This window comes from Rutilus rutilus (genome assembly GCF_951802725.1).
Source record: "Rutilus rutilus genome assembly, chromosome: 10".
NCBI classification, from domain to species: Eukaryota; Metazoa; Chordata; class Actinopteri; order Cypriniformes; family Leuciscidae; genus Rutilus; species Rutilus rutilus.
In genome coordinates this window covers 41,174,038-41,189,881 of record NC_140215.1, presented here as the reverse complement: position 1 = coordinate 41,189,881, position 15,844 = coordinate 41,174,038, and the positions used below count along the sequence as shown (strand labels likewise).

Below are 15,844 nucleotides of genomic sequence, written 5' to 3'. Positions count from 1 at the left end.
GTACACAAGGACTTGTCTGATGGCACTGACATGTTCATTGACACAGATATTTACTTTTGAGAGACGAACTAAGGATTATGAGCAAGAGACTGGCTTTTGGCTAATCCATGGTGTTTTGCTATTTGCACAAATTGTTTTGAGAAACAGTCGGTCTTACCATGAAGTTTCTGCCGCATTTTGAAGTATTCTCTACATGCGTATGAGAATTGTATGTCATTGAATTTAAAACCAGGTATCATTTCACTAAACTGTCAGGGTTTTTCCTGGGTCAAAATTGGTCTTCGGTGGTGGTTGACCGACATGGTCATCCACACACAGCAAAGAGTACCCTAGTACCCACATGATCCGCAAGCCCAATATTGACAATAAATGTTAAATTTAAAATAAATACAAAGAAACAGTTTGTGATTTTTTAGGTAATTTACTACACATTGTCATTGGCCTATACATACTGTGGATTATTAAGGCTAAATTTTACTAAACACTCTTGCTAAATGAGGTAAGCACACTTACTTTCTCATTCTCTTGGCACCTCATGATTCGATTCGATTACGATTCAGAGGGTAACGATTATCGATTATTAACGATTTATTTGTAATTTTTTACTTGGTACTTTTGAAGCAAAGTATTTATGATGAGCCATTACGAACTTACTTACATCTTCCTATATTAATTTTATTAATAAAACAAATGGAAGTGATTTGAACATTGCAAAGAACCAACATGAAAATAAATGTGTGCCTGTACTAGCAGCATACTTGTAGTAAATTATTACAAACTTCAGCATATTCTGAATCTCTAGCATTTAATAATAGACTTCTAACCAACATCCTCTTGTTATTTCCAATGAGCAATATAATCCTTCAGACAAAAAAACATTTTGCTGTAGCAAATTCACAAACAGTTTTCGTTCAAAAATATAGAATTATGTACCAGAAGCTATCATATAATGCTTGTGGACTTGCATATTCTGAATAAGTAGTAACATACAAAGCCTCTCTTATTCACATTCACAACTAAATAATAAAGAGTTACGACTTGAAATGTTTGCTGTATACCACAATCAAAAACAGCTTATAAAAGTGAATGAACATCTGCAGAGAGCACAGTCAAAATGTAACTTTTTGTGACTGGCATTGCACATATTGCAGGGCAGTACAACGTAAGTATAACAGATCGGTTTACAGTATATTGATGTGAAAACTAAATACTGAAAGCAGCTTTCATACAAAAAATACTAAATAGGTAACAATGAAATTGCCAATTTTCATACGCTAGCTTTTAACGAAGAGGGTGCCGTTCGAATTTGGCGCTCAGCCATCATGCGTCTGTTAAGTGCGCGAGTCTGTTATGTGCGCGCCACAGACTGCCCAGCAAACACATTTACGTTGTGGCAACGTCTCTGGCACGTTGCATTTCTGCTATGGCAACGTCGCTGTCTACGTGCTCGCAACATTGTAACAATGTAGAATTGTAAGACGTGACAGGGCTGTAGCAACGTTATTGCGCGACATTCAGCAACTGAGAGACGACGTTCTGACAATATTTTTATATGGTGTATTTTGTTAGATAATTATATACTTTTTATCGTTTATTGTTTATCTATATTATTTAATGGGGCTATCAACACCTGCAAGTGTAGCCTACACTTTGAAGAGTAAAAATGACAGAAGGTTTCGTTAATTCAACTTTATTAAAATTGCATATAATCAAATTGCACTTCCAAAAGTCATACATTTGTGAAAAAAAGAAAGAAATAAACGAATACACATTTATTTTAAGTATAATAAATAAAACATGAAAAGCAAAGGCAGATCAGAACATTTAATGAACAAAACCGGGTCTGTATGGCAGACAGTAGCCGAGCAGGTGTCACCGGGGAAACATCCACAAATCCAGAGGAGCAAAGAAACGAATGAGACTAATAAATTGCGGAAAAACTAAACAGTGCGAGCGATGCTTCATTAATCACATTAGAAATTAAAGCTGTAGGTTGTGTTTGATAGCTGAGGTAGGCTAAACGCAATACTCACGTATCCTTGCTCGATGATGAATGAGAACACAATGAGCCCAACAACAGGTGGTTGGAATTTAAAAGGCTGATTTTCCCGCTTCAGGGCAGTGACGAGTACATTATCTAGTCCAGTGGTTGTCAAGACACCCTAGGCACAACCTTTTAAGCAATGGCCCTGAACGATGGTTTAATGTCAACATAGGCCTTTTTCACACGCAACCGGAAACTACGTCACGCCGGGTAAACGGATTTCCGCCAGAGGTGAAACTACGGTGTTTTCATACAGAGTGAACATGGAGCGGTATTTCACAACTTCTCTCTCGACACTGCCACGACTCAGATTTGAGGATGTTGACAGAATTGTTGGGCGGCATTCAACAGTTAAAGAAGCAAGACTGAGCAAGGGCTATAAATTCTTCGTTGAGGATTTTATTCACAATTATCAAGGTAAGTTGACAACTTTCTGGCGCTAGCACTTGCAACATTATGAATGCTAATTGCTAACCATTTTTATGTGTTCAGTTTCTAATGTTGTTGATCGCAAGGTGGTAGTGAGAGCTAGATGTTTTCGGTCTATGAGGAAAAATGAGGAGCCCCACACACTTGAGGTTATATTTAATATGCCTGTTGGCTTATATGAGTTAGTCAGATCGTTCTGATATCAAGTTACTGCGGTTGCAGATTTTTATTTCCCTTTATTTTAGTTTCACCTGTCTTAAGGTTTTCCTTGTTGGTTTTTAGTTATGTCTCTTTCATTGCTTCTGCGGTTGCAGACTACAGCTGTATTTCTTGCTTTTGCTGCTGTTTGCAGCTTTCAATTAACAGCACTTAAAGGGATAGTTCACTTCAAAATGAAAATTCTGTTATCATATACTCACCCTAAAGTTGTCTCAAACCTGTATGAATTTCTTTCTTCTGCTGAACACAAAGGAAGATATTTTGAAGAATTTCAGTAACCAAACCGTTTACTGGTCCCATTGACTTCCATAGTATTTTTTTCTTTCCTACTATGGAAGTCAATGGGATTCAAGACATAATTGAAATGTGATGATATCAAGACAGGAGCCTTAGTGGGTGTTGACAAATATGGTAACAGATACTATGAGGACAACATAAACTTTTTCGGTATTAATTTACATTTTGAAGTGAACTATCCCTTTAATGTAGCTCACAGCATAAAATTACAATTCATTAGCTAAACTATTTGTCTTCTCAAACAGGTGTCATTGGATACAGAAGAGATTGTTTGTATTTCTGCCTATATGTGCAGCTGTGCAGCTGGTAAAGGGTTGTGCAACCATCTGACAGCACTTGTGTATCAGACGGCCCACTATGTGCAGCTGAATTTACAGTCTGTCCCACCACCACTGGCCTGCACGAGTGAGCCACAGAGATGGCATCGTCCAAGAACACAGGCATGTATTTTTTTTCTTTTCTGCAATTTGTAAGAACACTATAGTATCAACTCAAACAAACAAGTAGCCTAAGTACATGTTAACATCAAAGCATTATGGACTAATAATGCACAAGAGTGCAGATTAAGTAACAAAGGTATAAATTAACATCACCCAAGATTAATACAATCTGTTTACTGTTATTACTCATTATTATTTTATATTGACTAAATGCATAATCTAATGTCAATGTATATAACCTTATTATAAAGCGTTTCCAGAATACTTTAACACTGCATTTGTTTGTTTTATACTAAGGGAGTCCATCCAGAGGCAGTGAGTGAACTTGTTGTCCTGAAGCCAAAGTCAGCTGGGAAGACTGGAATCAAGTCTACCCTATACAGGGCTTACACAGGTAATACACAACACTGTATGTGTACACGTGTACTCAGCTACAACTTAATGTGTTCAAGACTAATAGTTTGTATTAATTTCTTTAGGTCCCCTTCCAGATCCTGATGTCTTGGCTTCTGGTACAAAACTGAGTCAGATCCATCCCCGGCCTTTGCTGGCACACATACTAGAGGGCATGTCAAAAATAGAGTTGGTCCCCTCACAGTTTGGTCCTGTACCTCGTGGTAGTCCACTTTCATACCAATGTCCCCCTATAGCTGCAGATGTTCCTGTTGTTAATTTCCCCCCACTACCTGTGCTTGGCTATCAGTTTGGCTGTAATTTTAAATATGTGCCCACACACCATCAATCACTTCATCTGGAGTCTATACAGGTTACCCATTGTTCCGCTTGTCAGATTGAAGAGGCCACAAGACTACAGTCAAAATGCACTGCTTGGGGAAAAATGCGGCAATCAAGGGTTACTGCAAGCAGGTTCAGGGAGGTTTGTCATGTAGTTGGGGATTCATCTGGTCAGTCATTAGCGGTAAGAATCATCAAAGGCACGAGGCAGACAAGTGCTATGAAACGCGGCCTTGAACTTGAGCCAGATATTTTGAGAAAATATTCTGAGACAGCCAGTGTTAGTGTCCTACCATGTGGGTTTATTATCAATCCAGAAGCACCACATCTAGGAGCCAGTCCTGATGGACGAGTGCATGATCCATCTGAAACCTTCCAATTTGGCCTAGTGGAGGTAAAAAGCACATCTGCTGATAACATTGCCCAGGTTCCATTTATTAAACTGCAAAGAGGACAAGCCAAACTCAAAGAGACCCACAAGTACTACTGGCAGGTTCAAGGCCAGCTTGCAGTGACTGGTCTACAGTGGTGTGACTTTGTGACTGACACAAAATCAGATTTCACAATACAGAGGATCTGGCGAGATGATGCCTTCATAGCATCAATGAAAGACAAGCTAGACTTGTACTATTATAGTGTTTACATGGATGTGTATCTTTCAGTGGTATAAATGGACAGTTTCTGTTCATATTATAGTACATGACCTGTGGATTTATTCTTACAATTGTATATATATTTATGTACATAATGGTGAATACATGCTTATATTTTGAATTTGATCTTGTGTAATATATCTGATTATATGTATGCATACACATTTATTAATTGTATATGTATTTATATTGTGTGAAATAACAATGAACAGCAGAACTGAGTTGACATTTTTTTTAATGAATTCTTATTAAAAAAAGTATTTTGTTGTCAACTATTTCATTGTGTCTGTCAAATTATTTTCAGGAAACAGTATAAATAATGACAATATACATTTGATCAAATGCTACAGTACAAAGAAAAAAAAGTAAAAAGATATTTAATGATGTTAAATATTGAAAGTCTATCACTACTACATTTACATTAACATTTAGTCATTTAGCAGACGCTTTTATCCAAAGCGACTTACAAATCAGGACTAAATTAAGCGAGTCATCATGAAGAGGCAAAAGACAACAACGCAAGAAGTGTTCAGAATACGAAGTTCAGAATACGAAGTTCAGGCATTATTCAGAGTAGCATAAGCATGATAAGTGGGATTTTAAGGGAAATGTTGTTTTTTTTTTGTTTTTTTTTTATTTTTTGTTTTTTTTATGAGTTTAGGTGCTCATGGAAGAGATGGGTTTTCAGCTGTTTTTTGAATGTTGTCAGGGATTCAGCATTCCGGATGAGGGTGGGGAGAGTGTTCCACCAGCATGGAACTGTGAATGAGAATGATCTGGAAAGTGATTTTGTGGCTTTCTGTGATGGAACCACGAGACGTCGCTTGTTGATTGATCGTAGGCGTCTGGTGGGGATGTAGGCTCGTAGGAGTGAGTGAAGGTAGGAGGGAGCTGAGCCTGTGATAGATCTGTAAGCAAGCGTCAATGCCTTGAACTTGATGCGAGCAGTGAGAGGTAGCCAGTGCAGAGAGATTAACAGAGGGGTGACGTGGGCCCTCTTGGGCTCGTTGAAGACAAGACGAGCTGCAGCATTCTGGATCATCTGAAGAGGTTTGGTAGCACATGCTGGAAGTCCGGCCAGAAGAGCATTGCAGTAGTCAAGCCTAGAAATGACCAGGGCCTGGACGAGGAGTTGTGTTGCGTGCTCAGTTAGGAAAGGCCTGATCTTCCTGATGTTGTGCAGCGCAAACCTGCATGATCGAGCTGTCTTTGAAATGTGATCTGTGAAGGTCAGCTGGTCATCAAACGTTACTCCCAGATTTCTGACCGACCTTGATGGGGTGATTGATGATGAATCAAGCTGGATGGTGAAGTCGTGCTGTAGAGACGAATTGGCAGGGAGGACGAGCAGCTCAGTCTTTGCCAGGTTGAGCTGCAGGTGATGTTCCTTCATCCATGTGGAGATGTCTGCCAGACAGCTCGAGACCCGTGCAGCTACTGTGGGATCATCTGGTCGAAATGAGAGGAAGAGTTGTGTGTCATCAGCATAGCAGTGGTAGGAGAAACCATGTGCCTGTATGATGTGTCCCAGTGATGTAGTGTAGATGGAGAAGAGGAGGGGACCAAGAACTGAACCCTGGGGAACCCCTGTGGTCAGTTGATGTGCTCTGGATACCTCGCCTCTCCATGCGACTTTGAAGGACCTACCTGTGAGATAGGATTCAAACCAGTCGAGTGAAGTTCCTGTGATGCCCAGTGATGAGAGGCTGGACATAAGGATCTGATGGTTCACGGTGTCGAAGGCAGCAGACAGATCAAGGAGAATGAGGAGTGAAGATTTGGAAGCAGCTTTTGCAATCCGTAGGGCTTCTGTGACCGACAGTAATGCAGTCTCAGTTGAATGCCCTTTCTTGAAGCCAGATTGGTTGACATCCAGCTGGTTGTTTAGAGACAAGAAGGATGTTACTTGGTTGAAAACAGCTCTTTCAAGTGTTTTTGCAATGAATGGTAGGAGAGAGATGGGTCTGTAATTCTCTACAAAAGATGTGTTTAGCGTTGGTTTTTTAAGCAGTGGAGTGACCCGAGCCTGCTTGAATGCTGTAGGGAAGGTGCCAGTATGGAGGGATGAGTTGATGATGTGTGTGAGTGCTGGTAGAAGTGTGGGAGAGATGGCTTGTAGAAGGTGTGAGGGGATGGGGTCTAGAGGGCAGGTGGTAGGGTGACTGGAGAGGAGAAGTGTAGATACTTCTTCCTCTGTTAGCGGCGAAAAGGAGGACAGAGGGGTATTGGCTGTGGAAGGGGTCGGTCTGGGTTCCTGTGTGTGTGGAGCTGAGAATTGACTGCTGATAGTTGTTGTTTTGTTGGTGAAGAAGTTTGCAAAATCATCGGCAGTTAAGGAGGAGGAGGGTGGTGGTGGAGGTGGACAGAGGAGTGAGTTGAATGTCTTGAAGAGTAGTCGTGCGTTGGAGGAGCTGTTGATCTTGTTGTGGAAATAAGAAGATTTTGCAGCATGAACATCAGCAGAAAAGGACGAGAGGAGAGATTTATACATACTCAGGTCAGATGAGTCTTTTGATTTGCGCCATTTCCTCTCCACTGCCCTGAGTTCGGTCCGGTGTTCACGAAGAACCTCAGATAGCCAGGGGTTAGAAGGAGTAGCGCGTGCTGGCCTGGAGGAGAGAGGGCAGATTTTGTCTAGAGTAGAGGTTAGTGTGGAGCATAGGGTATCCGTTGCAGTATTCACATCCAGAGATGAGAATTGTGAGGGTGGGGGAAGAGAAGAAGACACGGCAGAGGAGAGTTGGGAGGGGGAAAGTGAGCGTAGGTTTCGCCTGAGGGTGACTGGTGGTGGGGTTGGTGGCGCAGGGGTAGCGAGTTGTAGACTGAAGGTGATGAGGAAATGATCTGAAACATGGAGAGGCCTCACCAAAATGTTGTCTGTGATGCAGTTGCGTGTGTAAACCAGGTCCAGTTGGTTGCCTGATTTGTGAGTACCTGTGGTGATGTGTCGTTTGAGATCGAAGGAGGCTAGTAGAGAGGTGAAGTCTGTTGCATGTGGTTTTTCGAGATGAATGTTGAAGTCACCGAAGACTAGAAGTGGGGTGCCGTCCTCAGGGAAAGAGGACAGCAGCACATCCAGCTCCTCTACGAAGTTACCCAGCTGACCTGGGGGGCGATAAATGACTACAATATGGATCTTACTGGGAGTTGTAAGTGTGATAGCATGATATTCAAATGAATTGTTGTTGCATAGAGAAGAGAGCGCTGAGTATTTCCAATTGTTGGAAACGAGAAGCCCTGTCCCGCCACCCCTCCCAGACTGGCGAGGGGAGTGAGAAAAGGAGAAATTGCTAGAGAGAGCAGCGGGGGTTGCTGAGTCTTCAGGACGAATCCAGGTCTCAGTCAAGCCCAGGATACTGAGAGTAGAATGGGATGCAAAGGCTGGAATGAAGTCAGCTTTGTTGACTGCTGACTGACAATTCCATTACTATTGTAACAATCACACTGTCAGTGTAAATATCTAATATTTATTATACATACTATTATACTATACATTCACTGCTCAAGAAACATTGGTCCCTGGTAATTAATCATAAAACAGCAATTATGCCAGATCTGGTTGATGCTTCCTGACAAAGTGAGTGGCACAACAGAATCAAAAATGTGGTTTTCCTTGACCCTTCGAATGACCCTTTCCACCAGAATTCTGAGGCGTGCAATGGCCTGTGTTTTATCACAGTCCTGTTTGCTGAACTGCTTAGCACGTTTGAAAGGTGGAATGATCAGTCTAGCACCAACACTGGAGAGCATATCCTCGATTGTGAACCCCTTGTCTGCCATGACGTCATCTCCAGGTTCAAGCAGGTCCAAAATGCCGGACTTCTTTGTGATCTCTTTGTCGGAGATTGAACCTGTGTAAAGCTGGGAGATGAAAGTCATTGCACCACACGGAGCTACTCCAACCAGACCTTTAAATGTTGTAGTGCTCTTGTAGCTGGAGAAGATCTCTGAGTGGAGTGTCAGAGATGTGGGGCTCTCACAGCGGATTTCTGTGCAATCCAGGATGACTCGCAGGTTTGGACAGAACAAACTGTACTTCTCTGGCATGGAGAAGCATATTTGTTGCCTGGACATCCAAATGGGTACTGAACCCAACACAAAGAACAGGTAGTTAGCCCAGGTGATAATGGCCCTACTCACTGTGGCCACGCTTACCCCGAAAATGTCAGCGATTACTTGTTCCCTCAGTCCAGCAGCTACCCGACAGGAATACATGAACAGTTCATCTATGAGCTGGATCTTCCGTGCAGGGCTAGGGCTTGGGGATGCTTCCTGTCCCATCCTCTGTGCCTTAGTCCAGTACACAAGATTGCTGGCAGACGGACAAACAGATTCCCAGAACACCTGGAAAACTTCCTGTGAGGGAAACTTCGTGTAGTATTTAATTGTGTGATCAGAAACACAAAATCTGCTCATTGTTGTTTGTTTCTCCAGTGACATTTTCTGCAGTTTAGCCTCCAGCTCTCCAATGTACTGCAGAGCCTCATCTAATGCACCTATAAAAATGTAAAATAGTATAGTTAGCAACTAATTACGTATATTTGTGTGTGTGTGTGTGTGTATATATATATATACATATATATATATATATATATATATATATATATATATATATATATATATATACACACACACACATATGCATACATATACATATATATATATATATACACACACACACACACACATATGCATACATATGCATATATATATATATATATATATATATATATATATATATATATATACACACACACACACACACACATATGGATACATATACATATATAATATATATATATACACACACACACACATATACATATACATATATGTATATATATATATATATATATATATATATGTATATGTGTGTGTAGACTGTGTAGACTGTGTGTGTGTATATATATCACCGAAATACACAAGCAAAAGTCAACATAAGTGCTTACCGGCAGGTGGGCGTGCCGCGTAGTCATGTTCCTCAATATGACTGGATTCATTGGGTGCATCTTCTGTGACCACCGGCTGCTCCCGAACACGTACATCCGCGCCAAGTCGAACGGCAGATCTCTCAAAAGCTGATAGTCTTTGAGGGAGTACATAGAAATTGTTCCAAGGGAAACGACTGGGAATGGCACCAACCTTCAGCCGCGAACTTCCTGGAATGTAGTCGTCAGCGGTAAAATGCTGACTGCAGACATACGTGCTGCCTCTCCGAATGACGAACGTAGACCCTTCATCACGTTTAATAGCGATGACCCATTTCTTTTTTAGGTCTTCGTTCAAAGGATACCCGTGAAAACTTAAATAAGGTTGTTTTTGCCTAGAATTGCTACACTGAGGGACGCTACAGCAACACTTATTTTTGGACTCGGCCATTGTTATAGTCACCGGAAGTAAGTTTACCCTGCGTCGGTGAGCACCGGAAACACTAAACCCGGAAGTGTGAAAAAGGCCTATTGTGACAACGCTGTAACAACTTCACCACACAACGTAGTTATAGCAACCTTTTGGCCATGTTGTTAAAACGTTGTTAGAAGGTTGGCTACGTTGTGCCAACGTTCTGTGTTTGCTGGGTGCACGCGCACTGCACGTCCGCTAGAGTTCCGCCTTTTGCGTTTCGTCAATATTACGTTTTTTTTAAAGATTTGATTTTTTGACATTTGTGAATCGATTCAGAATCGTCCACGTCCGCATCGCGATGCATATCCGCGCGGTTGCGGCGCTGTGATCGTTCTCTCCTCACTCCGTCAGTAGCCTGCTTCACTCACAAAACCCAAGTACAGATCGAATAAGGCTTTGGCGGGACAAAAAATCGTTTTGGCGGCCGCCAAAAAAAATTCAATGTAGGAAAAACCCTGAGTTGATAATAACACTACTTAATAATGTACTGTGTGATCATAAAAAAGAGAGAAATATTATAATACAATACCTGAATCTTGCAGCAGCAAGTTTAGATTCTTCTTCTTCATCTATCCCTTGGGGATCCACCACAAAGACTTTCTTCAATTTCTTATCGAGATACTGTAAAAACATTTAGTTTGGTTAGTTTAACAGTTAGTTAGTTTGTCTATGTACATAAGTAATTAACTATGATTTGGAAATGGTTTTACACACCAGAAATTTCCAGTGGTTTTTATGCACTTGCATGAAGCCAATCATGGCATCATATTTGTCAAAGTTGACCTGTAAACAAGATGTAATATTATTAAACTTGTCTTTCTGACTTTTTAATTTTGCACTAAATAACAACTGTAAAGTCTAACCTTTCGGAAACTGTGCCTTGGCAATTCAGACGTCTCCCCAAACACAACCACACCGGCAGAGTAGTGGCTCAATAAGAAAAAATGTCTTCCATTTGGTTGTGAATTCAACAGTGATTGGATGTAACTTTCAATAATCTGCAATTATTAAATAAAATAAAATGTATTATAACAAATAAACTAATATTTGTCAATATCTTTACTCATTAGCCTACCAGTAGTGATAGTAAAACTTCATGCACAGTATAGTTACTGTTTAACATTATATTAACATGAATATATAAATGCACAGTATGCATCAAACATGTAATTTTAATTATAAGATTAATCACTTTCTGTATACTGTATATTGTCCTTTCAAGTACACAAATAGCTTCATGCGTTGTTTCACATGAAACTCTACCAGTACAAATATTAAAATGCATCCTAAAATGTTTGTTAAAATATACCATTTTGGCATTTAGTGGTGGTTAATTTAAATCCTTATTTATGTAACTGGAGTATATCAATGTTTGGTACTGTAGACATATGATTACCTCCCCTTTCAACCAGTTGTGTGGTTTCAGGCTTTTGAATTCAGTCAGACGGAGTGTGTAAGAGACATCATTGTCAATTGATTGAATTACTGCAACCACAACTTCGCTGTCTTTCGGATTCCAAAAAGCCTATAAAAATTAGATTGGAGAGAAAAAGAATCAAGATTCACTGCACACCAATAAATTCCTTTGTGCTGGTTTTACTTTGTGTCCATTTTCATGAACACATACAGTACAGACAGTTAACTTTATAAAGACTTTGTATAAAGTATTGCTTACTTTATACTAAGTTCCACAACCACACATCATGTATTTATTAATGTCTAGAAGTACAAAGCTGAATAAAATGTATTTGTATATACTTATAGTGACAATAATTGATCCGTATTTTTATATTATTTTTTTATGCAGAGATGTAATCAAGTTGTTTTGTGTTAAACAGTGAATGTTTCAAACAAACACATCAGCGGTGTCGGCCGGAGGTAATAACAGTTACAGGGAACATAGACAGGGATTTTAAGTTGACAACTACATTTTCATGTTAGTGGAATTAACCCTTAACAGAAGTACATTCACACATACACATAATATAACATGCACATTTTTTATGTTTTACCTGTATAATGTCCTCATGCAGGGACGGACTGGGGCTAAAAAACAGCCCTGGACTTTCTCCCAAATAGGCCCATCATCCGACCATTCGCCTCTAGCCATGTGTGACGTGCACACTGCACTATAGCCAGGATGTCCTGATACTATATGCCACAATACTGTAGCCTATCAGACAAGGTATTCACAGCAAGTAACATCTCAAAACCAATGATGATAATTGGGGTTGTGTTTATTAATGAAGCCTCAGCCTTTAAATAAAAACAAAAAATGTAATGCCATAAAATACAAATAATGAAATGTCACAGTAACCCCAAATTACACAAACTTGTAATTATAAAACATATAGTTATATACCAGGGGTCTCCAACCTTTTTGTGTGCGAGGGCCATACCTCAAGGGATAAAATAATCTAGAAGGAATTTTTATTTGTTATACTCCAATATTTATTATACATAACATGGCGAAGCTTTTTTACTTTTCACCATCATATGGGAAATAATAAAATATCTTGATATTCTGGTTCAGACTTACAAGCGTAAAAAAAAAAAAAAAACAATTCCTGAAAAATTATGAAAATATTCATGATTGATTTTTTTTTGTTGTTGATTTTCTATAAACCTATTGTATGTGTTATCAAAAACAGTAGCCCAAACATTTAGTATAAATATAAATGAAAAAAATAAATAAATAAACTGCCATAACTTCTAAACAAAACATTACTGCATTAGGCTACATTTAATATATTACTATATTAATATAACAGGATTTTTAATATGAATAGGGCCTACAGGCACATTTCTGCCAAAAAAGTTTGTTTTACTAAAGTTAATTCATAAGTTTTGGTGTGAAATGTCTTCTAACTGGTTTGTTCTCGGAACAATGTTTCGCCTGTTTTTTTTTTTTTTGCGTCAATATGTTGAGAATATCAGCGATGTTTCATCTGGCTTTTTACAATCTTAAATCACATAGTCATTTGTGGGTTTATAATAGAGATATAGATAGAGAATTCTGCGCTGAATTTAAATGCTTCGTTCTCAGTTGATCGCGCAGCTCTGTGTAATAGCCTAATGTTCGCGTGATCGAGATCAGCCCGCACAGCTGCTTTGGCCGCGATCTGTTTTTTGGCCCGAGCTAATAATGCGCTGCTCAGATCATTGTTCCGCTTTTTGAGCGTTTGCCATTTGATGTTTCACATACGCAACGCAAATGACAGCGTATAATCAAAAAGAGTTGGGTAATTTTGTAGAGGCAAAAGTTCAAATTGAAACGTTTAGTTGAAAAGGTCGCAAAATTATAAAAAAAATTCCGAAGTCTGGAACTCCGACGGCAAGTTAGGGCTATTTGTAGAATGTTTAGCGGGCAACTCACAGGCACCAGGTTGGAGACCACTGCTATTCAAATATAATGTAAGCAAATTTAAAAGTGCAGCCTTATAAAACTAACTTTCTGTCAGTGGCTATAGGCCGACTCTTCTTCCTCAGTTGTTGTTTTTTACACGTAGCATATAAGTGATCATATTAGTGCCCCTGCTGTTGACGGTTCATATTGCTTTGATAGACTTTTTTTTTTTGTGCCGACGGCCTTCGGTTGGACGGCCGTTCTGGACTTTTCCAGAACGCACAGATTGTCAGTCCGTCCCTGTCCTCATTACGTACATGACTTGTGGCCTCAGTGACAATGTCCGTTTCTGGCTTTCTGGACTTTGGCTGTCCGACAGGAGCTTTTGATGTCTATGATGAGAAAACAGAAGATAATCAACATTTGCATGTTGTTGTGAAAAACTTTACTAATGTTAGAGTATTTATACACTTTAAAAAGTTGTCGTGGCCTTTAATTTGCCTTAAAAGGTATAGTGGAGGATTTTTTACTTCCGGGTGGATCACCTATACTATTGGTCCTCCTAATTGTCAATCATTCTGGTAAATCAATCAAACTTATTCAAAAAGTTGAGAGGGCGGGTCTTATCTAAAATTCGGAAAGATCCTCCACTATACCTTTAAGTTGACAGCGTCTTACCTGGGGAGTGTCAGACACAACTCTGACATTGTCAGTCTTCTTTACTGTCGACTTTGGCCGTCCGACAGGAGCTTTTGATGTCTATGATGAGAAAACAGAAGATAATGAAAAACTTTACTAATGTTAGGGTATTTATACACTTTAAAAAGTTGTCATGGCCTTGAATTTGCCTTAAGTTGACTTAGTCTTACCTGGGGAGTGTCAGACACAACTCTGACATTGTCAGTCTTCTTTACGGTCGACTTTGGCCGTCCGACAGGAGCTTTTGATGTCTATGATGAGAAAACAGAAGAGAGGCAACATTTGCATGTTGTTGTGAAAAACTTTACTAATGTTAGGGTATTTATACACTTTAAAAAGTTGTCATGGCCTTGAATTTGCCTTAAGTTGACTTAGTCTTACCTGGGGAGTGTCAGACACAACTCTGACATTGTCAGTCTTCTTTACTGTCGACTTTGGCTTTCTGACAGAATCTTTTGATGCCTACGAGGACAGGCAGAAATTAAGGATGTGATGCAATGTGTAACAATTCACTTTTTTGTTAATATTAGAAATACTTATAATAATACATTGTTTTTGTATGGTCATGTATGTAATCTTTATTAATGGCCATACTACTCACCTTTTCTTTAGGAGAAGGTATAACTTCTGGGGTATGAAAGTACTTGGGTTTTTTTCTTTTCGGTCACACACATTCTTCTTGGCCCATTTTTCCTCAAAGTCCTCCAAACTGTGTTGTTTCACATTTAAACGCTTCTGTAACATTCTGTCTGGAAGGTCATGTTGCAGGATGTGTTCTCTGTACCTTCCCTGCAATGATGCATACATTTGTTGTATGAATGTTGCTGGGTGATGGTACAGTTTTTTCTGTAGGATTTTGTCTTTGACAATACAGAACCAGTTTTCAGCATGACAGTTTGTGTCATGTGTTTTCTGTAGGTCATCTCTGATAAACTCTCTGTCTTTGAATCTTTTCAAATCACCAAGCATTATCCCTGACCAGAGTGGAAAAATTGGCATATCATAGTCTTTCATCAGTATATCTAGGATCCCTGGACAATGATATTTGTTACTGTCAATTTCTGTTTCTTCCGCAGGATCTTGAATAGACATGACAGCGTCAAGCACAGTAGTAAACTCTTTTGTAAATGGTGACCTGGCCAATATTGTGTTTGCCTCTGGAGGGATGTAGTCATCCACTGCCTGCTTCTCATCCAGAGCGTCTTGTGGAATTTCTGTTCCACGAATGTGGTCATGGAGTTTTTGAAGAAACTGATTTACACACTGTGTGTTTGATTTGGTGTAAAAGACATGGCACATGCACTCAAAAATGTCTAATGCCGTCTTCAGACTTGTGGTGTTCATTAGTTGTGCAACACAGTGAGTAGCGAACTCTTTCAAGCCCTTGTCTGTTGTTCTTCTGCCAATTGCTCCATGGACTGCCTTAATTATATGGGCAGAACATAGATGAAGAATAGTTAGTCTCCTGAAGTCTGCCATGGTGTCGTTTCCTGTAACTAAATTGTAGCTGTCCTTTAGGTAGGTATGTATATCTTGTTTGTTGAAAGACAATAGGACACTCTGGATGAGTGCCCAACTA

General features: G+C 39.6%; 1 protein-coding gene and 1 long non-coding RNA gene across 2 annotated transcripts; one reads left to right on the top strand and one right to left on the bottom strand.

The window, feature by feature from the left end:
- Positions 1-2,218: 2,218 nt before the first annotated feature.
- Positions 2,219-4,023, top strand: LOC311298101. The gene is made up of 4 exons (XR_014628907.1): positions 2,219-2,461; positions 3,235-3,429; positions 3,727-3,823; positions 3,909-4,023. It is a non-coding gene; the product is annotated as an uncharacterized lncRNA (long non-coding RNA).
- Positions 4,024-8,248: 4,225 nt separating this feature from the next.
- Positions 8,249-10,271, bottom strand: LOC311297782 (uncharacterized protein). The gene is made up of 2 exons (XM_084420217.1): positions 9,767-10,271; positions 8,249-9,313 (listed from the first exon to the last, which is right to left on the bottom strand). Exons 1-2 carry the CDS (start codon positions 10,194-10,196, stop codon positions 8,313-8,315), a joined length of 1,431 nt encoding a protein of 476 aa, XP_084276343.1. The 5' UTR covers positions 10,197-10,271; the 3' UTR covers positions 8,249-8,312.
- Positions 10,272-15,844: the final 5,573 nt, after the last annotated feature.